The sequence below is a fragment of the Atta colombica genome, unplaced genomic scaffold (genome assembly GCF_001594045.1).
Source record: "Atta colombica isolate Treedump-2 unplaced genomic scaffold, Acol1.0 scaffold205, whole genome shotgun sequence".
Taxonomy (NCBI): domain Eukaryota; kingdom Metazoa; phylum Arthropoda; class Insecta; order Hymenoptera; family Formicidae; genus Atta; species Atta colombica.
Genome location: NW_017259300.1, coordinates 1229840 through 1244082, shown reverse-complemented (window position 1 = coordinate 1244082; position 14243 = coordinate 1229840). Strand labels below are relative to the sequence as shown.

At 29.7% G+C, this 14243-nt stretch overlaps 3 protein-coding genes across 3 annotated transcripts; 1 reads left to right on the top strand and 2 right to left on the bottom strand.

Annotated features, from left to right (window-relative positions):
- Positions 1-971: 971 nt before the first annotated feature.
- On the bottom strand, positions 972-6178 carry LOC108687400. The gene is made up of 4 exons (XM_018193145.1): positions 6066-6178; positions 3531-3568; positions 2892-3140; positions 972-1305 (listed from the first exon to the last, which is right to left on the bottom strand). The coding sequence occupies exons 1-4, from the start codon at positions 6067-6069 to the stop codon at positions 1195-1197; spliced, it is 402 nt and encodes a 133-aa protein (XP_018048634.1). The 5' UTR covers positions 6070-6178; the 3' UTR covers positions 972-1194.
- Positions 6179-7177: 999 nt separating this feature from the next.
- On the bottom strand, positions 7178-11780 carry LOC108687398 (X-ray repair cross-complementing protein 5-like). The gene is made up of 13 exons (XM_018193143.1): positions 11740-11780; positions 11388-11498; positions 10710-10933; positions 10511-10636; positions 10293-10371; positions 9985-10122; positions 9710-9893; positions 9500-9633; positions 8722-8865; positions 8522-8664; positions 7759-8004; positions 7528-7669; positions 7178-7424 (listed from the first exon to the last, which is right to left on the bottom strand). The coding sequence occupies exons 1-13, from the start codon at positions 11755-11757 to the stop codon at positions 7413-7415; spliced, it is 1701 nt and encodes a 566-aa protein (XP_018048632.1). The 5' UTR covers positions 11758-11780; the 3' UTR covers positions 7178-7412.
- A 307-nt stretch (positions 11781-12087) lies between these two features.
- Positions 12088-14116, top strand: LOC108687399 (alpha-2-macroglobulin receptor-associated protein). The gene is made up of 7 exons (XM_018193144.1): positions 12088-12315; positions 12560-12701; positions 12783-12953; positions 13043-13150; positions 13234-13345; positions 13529-13685; positions 13868-14116. Exons 1-7 carry the CDS (start codon positions 12106-12108, stop codon positions 14069-14071), a joined length of 1104 nt encoding a protein of 367 aa, XP_018048633.1. The 5' UTR covers positions 12088-12105; the 3' UTR covers positions 14072-14116.
- Positions 14117-14243: the final 127 nt, after the last annotated feature.

The following is a 14243-nucleotide window of genomic DNA, read 5'->3' as shown; positions in this document are numbered from 1 at the left end:
ATAACGATCTTAAGTATGGTATAATAGTATAAACTAGGAAATTGAGACCGAAAATAATAGAATTTATATTAAAACTTCGTATTTCTTTCATATTCTTGGAACAATCACGCATGTATATTGCATGGGTACAAAAATAATGAAATTTTCGCTAAAAAAAATCGAGTTTATAATTAAAATTGCAGAATTAGTGCAAAATATTGTTATAATATTTGTAAAAAAATATGAAAACGTTTTTTAATTTTTTTTTATAAAGAATATTACGAATCACATAAATGCTTCATCGAATAATAACATGATGTTGGATACATGCCTAAAATTCGAATAAATATTTATGTCTTTATTCTATATCTTTTAATTTTGTATTACAATAAAAATTTATGAATTTCTATAAAAGAGATATTGATTTGATAATACGCAAAATAATTAACTTTTACATGTAAAATAAGCTGCTATTTAAAATAATTATTAGTATTTTTGCACTTCAAGTTAAAAAATTATAATTTTGTTCACATATTTCTAATTTTTAATGTTTGTTGTGTTAATGTTATGTTAAGTATTAAATTTTAAAGAAGGCAAATAGATACCTCTCTTAATTGAGATTAAATCTCTCGTTTATGTTTTTTATATAATTGTCCTTTATAAATTTTACTAATTTTTGTAATTAAGTCCCACAATATAAATGCATGTAATTTACATGAGAAAATTGTTCTTGAATATCACCGAAATTAATGTGCATTGGTCTACATATTCTATATGAATATATTATCATGACATGAATATTATATTTCTCATGTATTAATTATACAGATAACAATGTATAAAAATAGAGATATTTCTCTAAATATAAATATTATTTTCTTTTCTCTATCTATATAACTAAGCAACAATGTTTTTTATGTTACAAAAACAATCTCACTGCAAGAAAAAAGTTCACACTTGCATTAAATCAAATAGGAACGTTAAATCAATTTAACACAAGTATTATGAGTAAATGGTAACATAAATCAACAGCGGATCCGACCCAATCGAAAATGGGACGCAGTACTCATTAATTGGATTACAGGAACTCGGCGAATTTTTCTTAGTTGCATTCTCGACATATAAGATTAATAACATAACTAATGTGTTCATCGTATGAACGTTTTTTTAACATTAACACAAGGCCTCTGGATGTCCTTGGATGCAGCCGCTTTCTTACACTTGATTCTTCTTTCGCGCGTACGGTAAATCTTTATCGAAGGCCAGGAACTTGGATAGACGTGTCCCGTTATAAGGTGTGTTACTTCCCGGTGGATGAAGCCTCATCTAAAACAAAGGCCATCAGATAATCATATGCGTGACGATAGCGTAAATAATTTATCCCTGAATCCATGATGTAATTTACATTTTCCTCTCGCACTCAACATTGATTAATTATTTATCTGCACTTAATCTTGGAGGACTACGTACCACATGCTCCTGAGTTTCAATATGTTCCTCGAGATATCGCAACACAGATCGACGACAAAAGAATATAATAAACAATATTTATTCTATCAATGCTTTATTTATATGTAAATGTGATATGAAAGTAAAATCTTTGTGTACATAAATAGAGGAAATTTATAAAATATTTTATATTTGCAGATTCATGAAAAATTCCATAGTTTTGTTCAGGCATCACGAAATTGTCGAAAAATTAGTCTTTTTTTATGAAATTCTTATATTTTATAAAATTCTGTGATTATATTTTTTTATCATTTTTAGATTATTATCATAAATAGATGAAATAAATTTTTTAAGATGGTATCCATAACTAAAATCATCTATAAGCGTTACAAAGTAAATGCTGGCGATACGATTGATAATGACTTACTAACATATGATTGATAAAAAACTATATTATTCGATTTCTCATATAAAAGCAATAATACATTCCAAAGCTCCGTCAAAGGATCACCCAGCTCCGTTTTGCGGTTAGTTTTATTAATAATGTTATACAAATAAATTCCCCCTTGACGAAGCTTAAACATTACAGAACCAAACTTTATTGTTCCTTATCATTTCACTAAGATAAGTGGAAAAATGTATATTATAAAATATCTCGTTATTTTATGAGTGTCTTGCTGTGTCTGTTAATTTTTTGTTATCCATTTCTTCATCTTGAATACACGCTGCGGCAGTGACTTGCTTATTGATGTATTTTTTTGTATATTTTGTATATTTTGCAAAGACAAACATAACATTATAACGTAATACAATATTACTTGATACCGTAATATGAAAAAATGGATAATTGATTTAAGGCAATAATTGCTTTATCTACGTCGCCGTTATTATTTTATTATAAGTATTATTTGTAAATAGTTGAGCTCCCTTCGATGCAGCAGCAGCCCCGAGCATTAGTATGATGTGGCTTTGACTCTATTTGGGTTTTATGATTTGCGTGCGCATTGATTGCGGTCGTGCAGCATCATTCCCATTCTCTACTTCTCGGCGTCAATGACTCTCGCATTCCCATCCGGATTATTGAATCGCTTCTGCAACGAGAAAAAGACCGACACCAATCCGTTACACGCATTAAGGCGTTTTTGATATTACGACGATACAGGTCGAGCGTTTTTTTCTTTAACTTGAATAAAATTAATTTTTTACAGGTTGTATCTCATTTAATTAAAAATTAAGTAAACTTTTAAACTTTTGTAGAAGAGCAACACTATTTTTGAACATCAAAAATATTGCTCTTCTATGAAAGAGAATATTTCTCTTTGGAAGTTTATTTCTTATTCTTCAAGTTGATTTTTATCTTAGTCATACGTATATTGTTTTTTTAAGCCATGTAAACAGCGTGTTTTTACCTCCATTTTCGCACGCGTAATTTACCACGATCCCAAATAAAACTAGACACTCACCATGATTCTGTACTTCTCCTTGCAAGCATACTCGGTCTCGTCCACGTCGTTGTAACAGTCGCTTTTGTAATCCTCGGGTATCGGACGACCCTCGAATTGACAGAGCCTGGAAAGCGGTCTTGCCTTGACGAGCATTTTCTCGAAACCAATAGGCTTGTGTTGCGGACAATAAAACACATCCGGAGTATTCTTATCGAAGACGATGCTTTTGCGCATTATGTCGCCACATTGCACTACAACGAGCAGCGCCTACAACACATACAGACCAAAAATATTTTTCTAAGATGTAATATACATACATATAATTTAAAAATTTTTCAAGAATTTAAATTAATTATAGTTAGGAAATTATACAAATTTCAGACGTTGCGGAATTATAAATTATTTTGCTAACGTTTAGTACAAAGTTTAATGAAAGATGGCCGAAAATGGCTGGAATTTATATGCGATTTTAGTTAATTAATCGAGTCTTTTTATCTGTCAAAATATTATTGGCGTTTTGATTTTTTTTTCTCGCAGAAAGTTCTCGCAACGAGATATGCGTGGAGAGAACGATCAACTTTCGGAAATAAGATGCGCAAGAAATTGCATTCGCAGAACTGCAAGTGTCCCGCAATTGATGAAAGTCTGGCCACTTACAGCGAGTGTGACGAGCAGGCTGCAGACGTAAATGTTCCCTGCAAAAGCAAAAAGGTGAGTCAGCGTGGAAAAACTGCGCAACGTGGTGCACCGTTGTAGAAAAAAATCAAGAAAAAAATAGAGAAAGGATCCGGAATATTTACCAGCGGCAATCTATCCTTGCGCAAGTATAAACGTCACAATTCTGCCGTTAGAAACAATAATATGCCGAGGATAAGAACATAATATTGAGACCAATACTTTAGGACTTTTTTATTAATTTTTTAAATCATCATCATTTTTTAAATCATATTCATAAGTACCGTAATAAAAGATTTTAAAATTATTTTATATTTAGATCCCGAATTATTTCTCTCTAAATTCTTTAATTAATTAGTTAAATAATTTTTGATTTATAATCAAAAAATTATCCAAGTAATTGAATATTTTTTTCTTTAAATTATAAAATAGCTTATTGAGATGTGTTCACATAATTCGTTCACAATTGCAAAACCCGCTGGACGTTCTTTAACTCAAAGATCTAAATTCGGATAATTTGTTTTCGTCATGATTGTAATTGAATTGATTGCGTTGAATTGTAATTGCGATTACGGATCCAGATAACATTTTTTCCCTTCTTTTTTAATTAAATCAATTTCTTAATACTGCAATAAATCTCTAAATTATCTTTATTTCTAAATATTGAATTACCCTTGAATTAATTACTTCAATAATTTATTGATTAAGAAAAACCAATAAATTCAAGTAATTAAATTATTCTAATAATTAATTAAATATAATTTTCTTTCTTAAATTACAAAGTAGTCCGTTAAGATGTTCCTTAAATAATTCGTTCATAATCGCAAAATCCGCCAATACGTCCGTTAACTTAAAAATACAGATTCAGATAATTTCTTCTAATCACAGAGTAATTGCGATCGCGGCTCCCGATAAGACTTTTCTTTTTTTCTTTACCTCACGAATTAATAAATATATGTGTTTCCACACTTTTCAATTCTGGGTCAGCGTTTACTATCTTCTCGTATCTCGCGTTCGCTCATGTATTTTTTTCACGGTCAACAGCCAGAGCTCGTTCTCGAGAAGCATCGCGTGCAAAAACCTCTCTCTCTCTCTCGTTCTACATTGACCCAAAATCAATCGAACTCAACTTTTTGACATTATCACAGCTCACGAGACTTTCCCTGTCAATTTACGCAATACCCCACGCATATAATATATCCTGCCTGGTCTGCAAGCAGTTGCATTGGTCAACGCAAAATTTGCGTCACTGAACGGTCGAACAAATCCCTTCGATTTAAAATGCAATTTACCTTTTTCTGTTCTTAAAGAAGAGAATAGTTTGACTCCAATAAATATAAACAGGAAAGAAATATCGCTTCGTCGATGTTGATAGTTGTTGCATAATGTTCAACTGCATACACTAAGATACATCTGACATTTTCACGACAAGACATTTATCCGTGACATTTCACCCAGCATCTATCTGGATTGAGTAGATTATTAATAACTGTGCGAATCGAATTTAATTGCTGAAGATTTCTCTCGTTTTTCCATTATTTATATGTAACTTGATGGAAAAGTAATTTATTCATCAAATTATTTCTCTTCACCAGTTTGAGGCATATAAGTAATTCATACTTGCATACATAAGATGTCTCAAGTTCATTGTATCTTTTCTAATTTGTGAACTTTCTACGAGAAACAATATGAGTAAACGACCAGCTTTGCGAACATTTCAACAGGCACTACTTTAAATTAAAGAAAAATTTATATTCAACTAACAAAATAACGAATCGATATTTATGTAATGTTAGATGGCAACCAATAAATATCGAAAAATCATAAAACATTTAAAAAATACGTTTTTTTTTTGTTCATTTTTGTTTTTTACGTTTCAGAAGCAGATAGGTGAAATCAGATAAGCAGATAGTTGAATTGAATTGAATTGAACAACATATTTCTTTAAAATATTTATGATAATCGATGGTAACATAAAAAATCAGAAGATATTAAAAAAATGTGAGATACTAAAAAAATATTTTAAAAATTTCAAAAACCGTTTGAAGAATTAAAACGGTTTTTTTTACATTAATCTCTAAACGTTCCAATAATATCCAGAAATTATTAAAATCGAAAACAATATAATTTCCTTAACATTTATAACACGAGAAAAGCAAAATATTTAAAAATATCTAAAGAATATTTAATGAGAATTAAAGAATCCAATCTCTTTTCACACTTTCACGTTTTATTTTTAGTATCTGAAATTATTTGGTATCTTAGAATTATTTAATGGTAAAAATTGCTCAACCATGACGAAACTCGCTTAAATTTATATTGAGACTATGACGCGAGCGAGAACTGCGTTCAAGGAAGGATCCAGGATCGTTTTCCAGGGACGGACGAGATTCTATTCGTGACGCGTTGACGAGTCGTGAGATTCACAGAGTGCAATATCCGACACGCTCGACCTGTTTCGTCGGTCGGGGATAGTAAAGTGTCAAGGTACAGCCAACTAAGTCGTACTCGACTTACCCATGCTTCTCAAACGACAGGCGTTTACTCGCACCTGTTGATCCTCGCAACGCGGCGTCTCCTCGTCGACTGAACTGTTGGATCTTCGGTCTTCGTCTTCCCCGCCCGAAGACCGTCCATTAGACAGCACGGATAGCCACTGATTCGCGCTGCGAACTCATGAGATGAATACTAATGGCAAAATATTGTTATTTCAGTATTTCATGAACATTCGATAATTATCACATCGTGATAATTATTGTACTGTTAGAATATTACAATAAAATTCAACATTTAATGTACTATTTTTGCAATTAAAAACTTTATATTTTCTTAATTTTTATATACAAAATAATTTGAATAAATAGCCTGGTCTGTTGATATCAATCAAGTTTCTATTATTAATAATACCTCGTTTAAAAAATAATTCCAATAGTTAAATATTTCCTGAAATAAGCTATATTAACGGTACAATCCCATCATAAAATCATGTCACATTCAGGGCTTTGTAGTGTCTTGATTCGCTGCTGAGTACAGGATGCTTCAAATGCAAGAATCGGGGAATCGCACGTTTCATGGTAATCAGCCTCATGCCGTACCAGATCTCTTTCCTTTTATAGATATGGATGAAATGCCACGCATCATCTTCGCGAATCGAATCGATGAGATAACTTAAGAGCCATGTAAATCAAAAGGGTACATTAAAACCAATTTGCAAATGTTTATGTTTTTACCTAACATTTGAATTTCAATTGCGCAAACGGACATATAATGTTCATTAATATACAAAAATCTAAAATTAACTTTGTTTCAAATTTAATATTAATTACCAAACTATTCTCCTTTTAAAAATGAAAGTTATATGTTACGAAATATTGATAAAAATCTTCACTTTTTTAGAATATTATATTGCTTGTTTGTATTCAGTAAATCTTTGATCAATTATTAAGCATAATTTAATGTTCAGGTATTAACGGATTTTTGGTAAGTCGAGGATAAAAGGTAGGCGTTACGTGGGTGAGTGACCTCATCTTTTCCCTATTTGTTATCGTATACGAATACGAAACGTATTCGTTAACGGTAATGTCATCGTTACTCTTGATTGGAGAAAATATACTGAAGAATAAGAACAATTCTAGAAAAAAGAAATTCTATATATTTCTCACTGCAATATTAATATTGCATCCTTTTATTGTTTATTAAATCTAAAACGCATCGCAATTAATTTAATTCAATATGTATTTCAAAAATATATTATTAAATGGTTTCTGGTTTCTAAATCGTTGATTATATAATGTGAATCAAGATATGATCCAAGAAGTATAGTATTGTAACGTAATTGCCAAAATAATTACTGCCAGCAGTTTCCTATATATCAGCCTGTAAGAATATTTGTCTCTTTAAAGAAGTTTGTTGCATATAAAAAATCATATATCCAAAATTTTATAAAGCATTTACATAATATGAGAGTTTATGTACTTACAATATCATCAAAATTGAAACTGCACAAATCAGAGATATCGTCTACATCATTGTTGCCAGTATCTCTTTGCTCTTCTTTAAATGTCATAGGCGCATCATCATTAGCATCAGATTGTTTATTATCGTCCTCTTGTGTTTTACGCCTAAAAATGTACATTTATCAAATCGATAATTTTAGTGTTAAATCCATTTCGGGAAAATTTTTTAGTTTGATTTGAATGAATATGCTCACTTCCTAAGCGGCTTCTTTTTTTCTAAGAAAAACAAGTTTTTGATTCTTTCGGTCACTGGTTTGCATTTTGCTTTTATGAATTCAGGTTGCTCTAAAAGATTCAATAGATCGTCGGCGATAGGCGGCAACGGTTTATCTGGATTAAGCGCACGAACTGTTAATACATCCCACATGTGTTGCGTTCCAGGATCCGGCATATATCCCGGTAAATATTTCTCACTACTACTGATTGTATCATCATCGGCACTGATATAAAAATTCAATAGACAATTAACAATATTGTATAAATATTGCAAAAAATATAACATTGTTCTTCCTAATTTATTGGATATCCTCGATAAATTTTTTTTTTTAGAATTCTTTATATAACTTTTTAGAATTTTTCAGTCTTTCTGTATAATTTTACAATTTTTTAGAAAATTTCTAAAATCATTTATACGAATTAAAATAATTTTCTGAGGTGTTCTGGGAAGTCTACATACATACATATCTTTTTTCTATAATTCTTCATATATATAAATTATGAAATATTCTAAGATTTTTAAGATTTCTCATTCTATAATTTCTAAAGAAAACATAAAATTTGAAAAAATTTTAATTAATAAATTTTAAATAATAAATTTTTTTAAAAATTTTCACAAAATATTACAAATTCTTAAGAATATTATGAAAAATAATATAAGAAAATGTTTCAGTAGGGATATTTTATATTTATGTTATGTACATTATATATCATATTTATATTTATGCTATATATACTTACGCATCAGGTAATTCTAAGGATTTTAACAGATCATCTATTGCGTTATCCTGCTCCTGCGACAGTTGATTCATCACGCCTTTCAATGGTTTCTGCGCTATTGCTCCATAATCTCGCTCAAATGGCAAACCGATCTCAATAAGACACTGTTATAAAAATTATCTGATTAGCAAAATGAGAAACAATAGAAAGAATATTCTTACCCATGGTTCATTCTCTATGTCAACACTTGGAAATAATGCCACCATGTTAGCTTCGGTATTTGCTCTATAAATCTTCTCTACTATCGCGACAACATTTTTGTCAACCATGGCTTGCACTAGACTATAAAATGGCGCACTCGCTGCCTGTAAAAGAATTTTTTATTCATTTTTACTGTTACATCATTGAACTTTACGGTCATTATATAGAGAGTTCGAAAAAGGTGGTACCAAATTTTAGGAATATGTACTCGTGAAAACAAACCGAAAAATCTTAAACAATACTCCAAAATTATTTATTTCCAAGTTATAAAGCATTTTCCGTTGTAATAAATAATCCATTCATTTCGAGTATGTAAACGTGTATTTACACAACCACCTTATCCTTCACGAACTTCTAAGCTCGTTGCTCGTTGATAATTTTTCAATTCTCTATTCAGTCAATGTCAATTCACCCGCGTATCATTAACAGTATCTAATTTTGACACATAAAAAATTATATTGTTGTCAACAAATCTGAGATAAATCTAGAATCTTTAACCATGTTCGATTCTTCAAAAAGAAAAGACATACTGATGTATTGAAATGAACGGAGAACACATTGAATATCTGTTGTTATTATATAATTAAATTTATTTTTTGTTTTATAATTCGGAAATAAATAGTTTTTAGAGTTCTGCTTATTAAGACTTTTCAGTTTGTTTTCACGAGTACTACATATTCCCAAAGTTTGGTATCATCTTTTTTGAACATCCTATACATAATAGGAGAACTCTACTACCTCGTTAGCAGGTATAATAACGTAAGAACCATCCGACAGCCAATATTCCATAGGAATATTTTCTCTCTTTGTAAAACCGTGGATCTTATAACTTTTTTCATTGTTTTTGGGAGTCATGGCTTTTTTAGCTTCATCTATAATTGGCATGTACACATGAGCCATCAGAACTTATATGTAGAACATTTTTATTATAAAATTAATAAGAGTTACCCGAAACAGGAATAGCCTTGCCACCGTACACATAACCACGGATAATATCTTCTTCTGTATGAATGGTCTTATTGTTGTCCATCCATTGTACAACATTCTTAATTGGTACTTCTTTATCGGGTGTATTGGACGTACTTGTCTTACCCATCAATATCATTTCCGGTAATTTCATTTCACTCGGCATCTTATAAAGTAAATAATATGTAAAAATATATATATATATATATATACGCAAAAGAGATATAATAACTGTTTTATACATATTAGAACTTTACTTTAGAAATTCCAGCGATCGGTATGCATAATTCGCCCAATTCCATCAGACAACGCCATAGAAGCGGTTTAGTAGATGGCCGTTTGTAGAAGCGCACATCTGACATAGCATGATCAAATGTGAGATACTGACCATTAATCTGTAAAAAAAAATATATATATATATATACGCATATATATCAAATATAGTAATATAATATAATAAACATACATATATATATATTTATCAGATCATTATTACATTCTATATAATTAGATGCAAAATTTATAATCTATTGTAATTTAATGACCACACATTTGTCTAAATTACCTGTTGTAGAACATTCATAAGTAGTGCTTCACTGGGTGTTTGAGAATCTTCATCTATATCATGTAATGCTCTTTCTCCACTATAACATATCAAATTTTTTGTTCTACTTTATATTTTTATTCTAACTTCATGCATAACATTAATCTAAACTTCTGTTATTACTATTACTAATATTAACAATATAATTAAAATAATGCTGTATACAGTATAGTCAATACATTGCTATGAGTGAAATTGCTTCTGAATTTAGTATTTCTATTATATCCTCTGCTTGAAATACATCAACAACATTTTCCTCTTCGGTGAAAGAAGACAACAGGATTATTTTCCTCTCACATTTATCTCTGCAATAAGAAACATAGTAAATATAATATATATTGATTAAAATTTAACATTACGCTGTATTTAAATACTTACACGCATTCGTGTTTAATATATTCGACTGCAGCATAAATTGCATCCATCCAAGAACAAATCTGATTTGTGGGTTGCAGTTTCTCAATGCTTTTTATCAAATTCCAATTTCCAATTTGCATGTTACATAATTCCTGTGCATTATCTAATCCTGTAATACTGTCGCTTGTACTACTATCTGAGCCCATCAATATCACTCCCATTTCATCCTTAGGACGTAGAAATATCTGCACAGTATGCTCATAATTAACAGAAACTTAAATGCGAGTGATTAGAGGATATTTTTCATTTGGTAACACAAGTTAGTACAAGTGTTGTTCTATCTTTTAGTAAATTTGGTCACTTGCATTACATTTAGATTAAATGCATATTAAAAGTGATTATATATGAAATTAACAAAGTTAAATATAGAAACACATAAACATTTTGAATATCCAATATAATGATATTATCACATATTATTTAACAAAATAGACATATACTATATTTCATTGTTAAGATATTACGCCACTGCATTTAGATTTTTATATAAAGTAGTTTTTTAATGTAAATAACTTGGTGTATAATTCAGTGTATAATGCAATAACCGAATTCACTATTGTTTCTCACTGAATGTCAAGAAAGAATATTTGTGTCATTGAATGGAAACATCTTTTAAAACTATGGCAAAAAGAAGCATACCTTTTTTTGAATAATATGTTTAAGAATAAACTTCTCTTTGTCCAACAGTTGCAAATTACTTTGTGTCCCAGGTTGGACGATTCCAACATTCATCACAAAAGTTATACTCTCCTATTGACATGAAAGACAAAATGTTTGACAATTCAAATAAATGTAATGTCAATATATAATTGTATAATTTATCATACAATTATTAATACAATTTATAATACAATTTTATTAAACAAAAATGCCCTTAAAAACACATATATTTTACACTCTGCGCTATATTCTAGTGTATAATTTTAAATCATCTTATCGAGCAGAAGTGTGTTAGACTCTTTAACAAATATAAAAAATATTAAACTACAACCTTTAATTTTGGCGGCATTTTTTGCGTTATCGAAGACACTAGAAGACACTTGCAGACATTCGGGGTTTCCGTGAATGAGAATAAACTCTTTAATTCCTGAAACTTATGTTCAACGTATCAGACGCGGGCAGCTTCATTCAAATCTCCAATCAATATTTCCAAATCAAACCTCAAAAGCGAACATAACCTAACTTACGTGTCATCTAAACTGATTTGAACGCGACTTCTTTCTGGTACACGGCTACATGCTTATAAGTACGTCAGTGTCAATTTCGTTTGACACGTTTGCAACTTTGCACTTGTTTGTATCATTTATGAATCGTGTATCACGTGGCTCGTGCAATCGTTTATGAATAAAACACAAAAATGATCTTTTTGAATGCAAAATTCATTCTTTTAATAAATCTGGGTCTGTCAGTTCATACCAGTATAGGGGAGAATAAATACCACAAATACTCCGCTGAGGCAAATAAGGATAAATATGTAGATTCCTCGCAGTTCCCAACGTCTCTCAGAGATTTGGATTTGCCATTCAGGATGGCAAAATTGAATGTGCTTTGGGTTAAGGCCAAAAATGTGAGTAATGGATTGCACATAGAATACAATTAAAAATATAATAAATAAGTAAATATACTTTCTAAAATTTAAAGTAAATCTGATGACTTTTTAAGACTGAAAATTGAGTCATTTTTTTTTCAAAGCTAAATTTTCACTCTTTAGAGTGAAATTCTATTCCAAAGAAGTATAGATTTAGAGTATAGATTTTTTTATATTTGTACTCTCTTTATTTTCTAATTTTACATGTGAATATTTATTTTAGCGTCTAACTGATAGCAAACTGCAATCCATCTTCAGCGATCTAAAGATTCATGACAAAGAAGAAATTGCATACAAGCATTTCAGGTTTGCAGGAAAGGATTCTGATGGCTTGGAAGAAGCACGTCTAAGACAAAAGCTCATCGGTAACTTTTATCATCCATTTACTTTTATCTTTACTTTTATTGTTTTACTAAATCTTAATTTTTTGTAACTTTTTGTCAAAGGAATAATGAGTACATATGATCTATTGGAACATTTTGCTGATACTGAAGATCCAAAGTTACTTAAAACGCATAAAGCGCTAAATGATGGTAGCAATTATGTTGCAAAGGATGTATTTAATGATATAAGACTGAACAAATTATGGGCTAAAGCTGAAATGGCTGGTTTTACCGGTATGTTTTTTTAAATTACTGATATTACATCAATAGAAGTATCTTATAAGAAAATTTAATTTAAAATTATAATTCGATTTTTATTTTAGATGAGGAGCTTGAGACTTTAAAACAAGAGTTTCAACATCATCAAGAAAAAGTGGACGAATACATAAGTTTATTGAAAGAAGAATTTAAAGATTCAAAGAAGTCGGAAAGTTAGTCTTTTACGTTCATATATATATGGTTTTAAATGTTATTTTTATATTTTATATTTATATATATCGACTAATATTTTTAGATATCTTACATCTTAAATCAGAAAGCTGGAACGAGTTGGAAGAACAGGAGGAATTATTAAACAATGTACCAGATCAGAAAATAAGTCAAATAGAGAAGGCAGATTTACTTCGGTATTATCATATGTTATAAAAGATATATGTATGTGTATGAACTAGTTTTTCGATTGATTCTATTTTGAAAAATAAAAATCAATATATTTAGAACTCAAAATTTTAAAACAAATTAAACGATAAAGGCTACGAATCAAAGCAAGATGTTAAATAAACTTTAAAATAATTTCTTTTTTTATTTAGAGAAAAACATTTGGAGCTGAGAAACGGAATTGATCGTTTAGACAGACTCACCGCAAAGGGACCAAATTATAAAGAATTTATAGAACCTAAAGTACAAGGATTATGGAAGACTGCACTAGAAGCAAAATTCTCTCCTGAAGAATTAGCATCTTTAAAGGTAATAATAACTATAATTTAATCTCATTTTTTCATACATATCTGTAAGAATAATTATAAGCTATAATTATAGATGTTAAATGATAAATGTTAAGAAAGCCATTATCAAAATTTTCATAATTTAGATTGTTAATTGAATGCATTTCGATTATATTTACATCAAAATGAATATATATTGCATAGGAGGAACTTTTACACTATGAATCAAGGTTACTTAAACTGCGACATTTACATGCAGAAGAAGCTTTGGAAGCAGCACAGAAAAAACAACTTCATGATTTAGAAAATTCAACTGCAGAACAACACATAAAGAAACATATTAGAACTGTACAAAAACTTCATATGGATCTAGAAACTAAAATCATGCAGAAGCATACGGAATTATAATGAAATTATGTAAGAAGTTATTAATTATTATTTAAAAAATGTCAAAATACATGCAATCTAATTACTATATATAAAGCAGAAATAGATAATCATGAAATAAATAGTAAAATAATTATCTATGGAAATGTTTATATTCAAATAATTTGTCAATTTACATTCTTAGTAACAATTT

What these genes read in the sequence shown, in the direction of transcription:
- LOC108687400 (XM_018193145.1), bottom strand. An exon ending in GCCTGCTCGTCACACTCGCT is followed by an intron (nt 3,141 to 3,530) that starts GTAAGTGGCCAG and finishes TATGTGTTGTAG; the next exon opens with GCGCTGCTCGTTGTAGTGCA. An exon ending in AGGAGAAGTACAGAATCATG is followed by an intron (nt 1,306 to 2,891) that starts GTGAGTGTCTAG and finishes CCTTTGTTTTAG; the next exon opens with ATGAGGCTTCATCCACCGGG.
- LOC108687398 (XM_018193143.1), bottom strand. An exon ending in CAAGGCTATTCCTGTTTCGG is followed by an intron (nt 9,634 to 9,709) that starts GTAACTCTTATT and finishes TGCCAATTATAG; the next exon opens with ATGAAGCTAAAAAAGCCATG. An exon ending in TCCTTAGAATTACCTGATGC is followed by an intron (nt 8,005 to 8,521) that starts GTAAGTATATAT and finishes TTTTTATATCAG; the next exon opens with TGCCGATGATGATACAATCA.
- LOC108687399 (XM_018193144.1), top strand. Translation starts at nt 12,106, where the DNA reads ATGATCTTTTTGAATGCAAAATTCATTCTTTTAATAAATCTGGGTCTG. An exon ending in AGATTCAAAGAAGTCGGAAA is followed by an intron (nt 13,151 to 13,233) that starts GTTAGTCTTTTA and finishes TAATATTTTTAG; the next exon opens with ATATCTTACATCTTAAATCA. An exon ending in GAGAAGGCAGATTTACTTCG is followed by an intron (nt 13,346 to 13,528) that starts GTATTATCATAT and finishes TTTTTTATTTAG; the next exon opens with AGAAAAACATTTGGAGCTGA.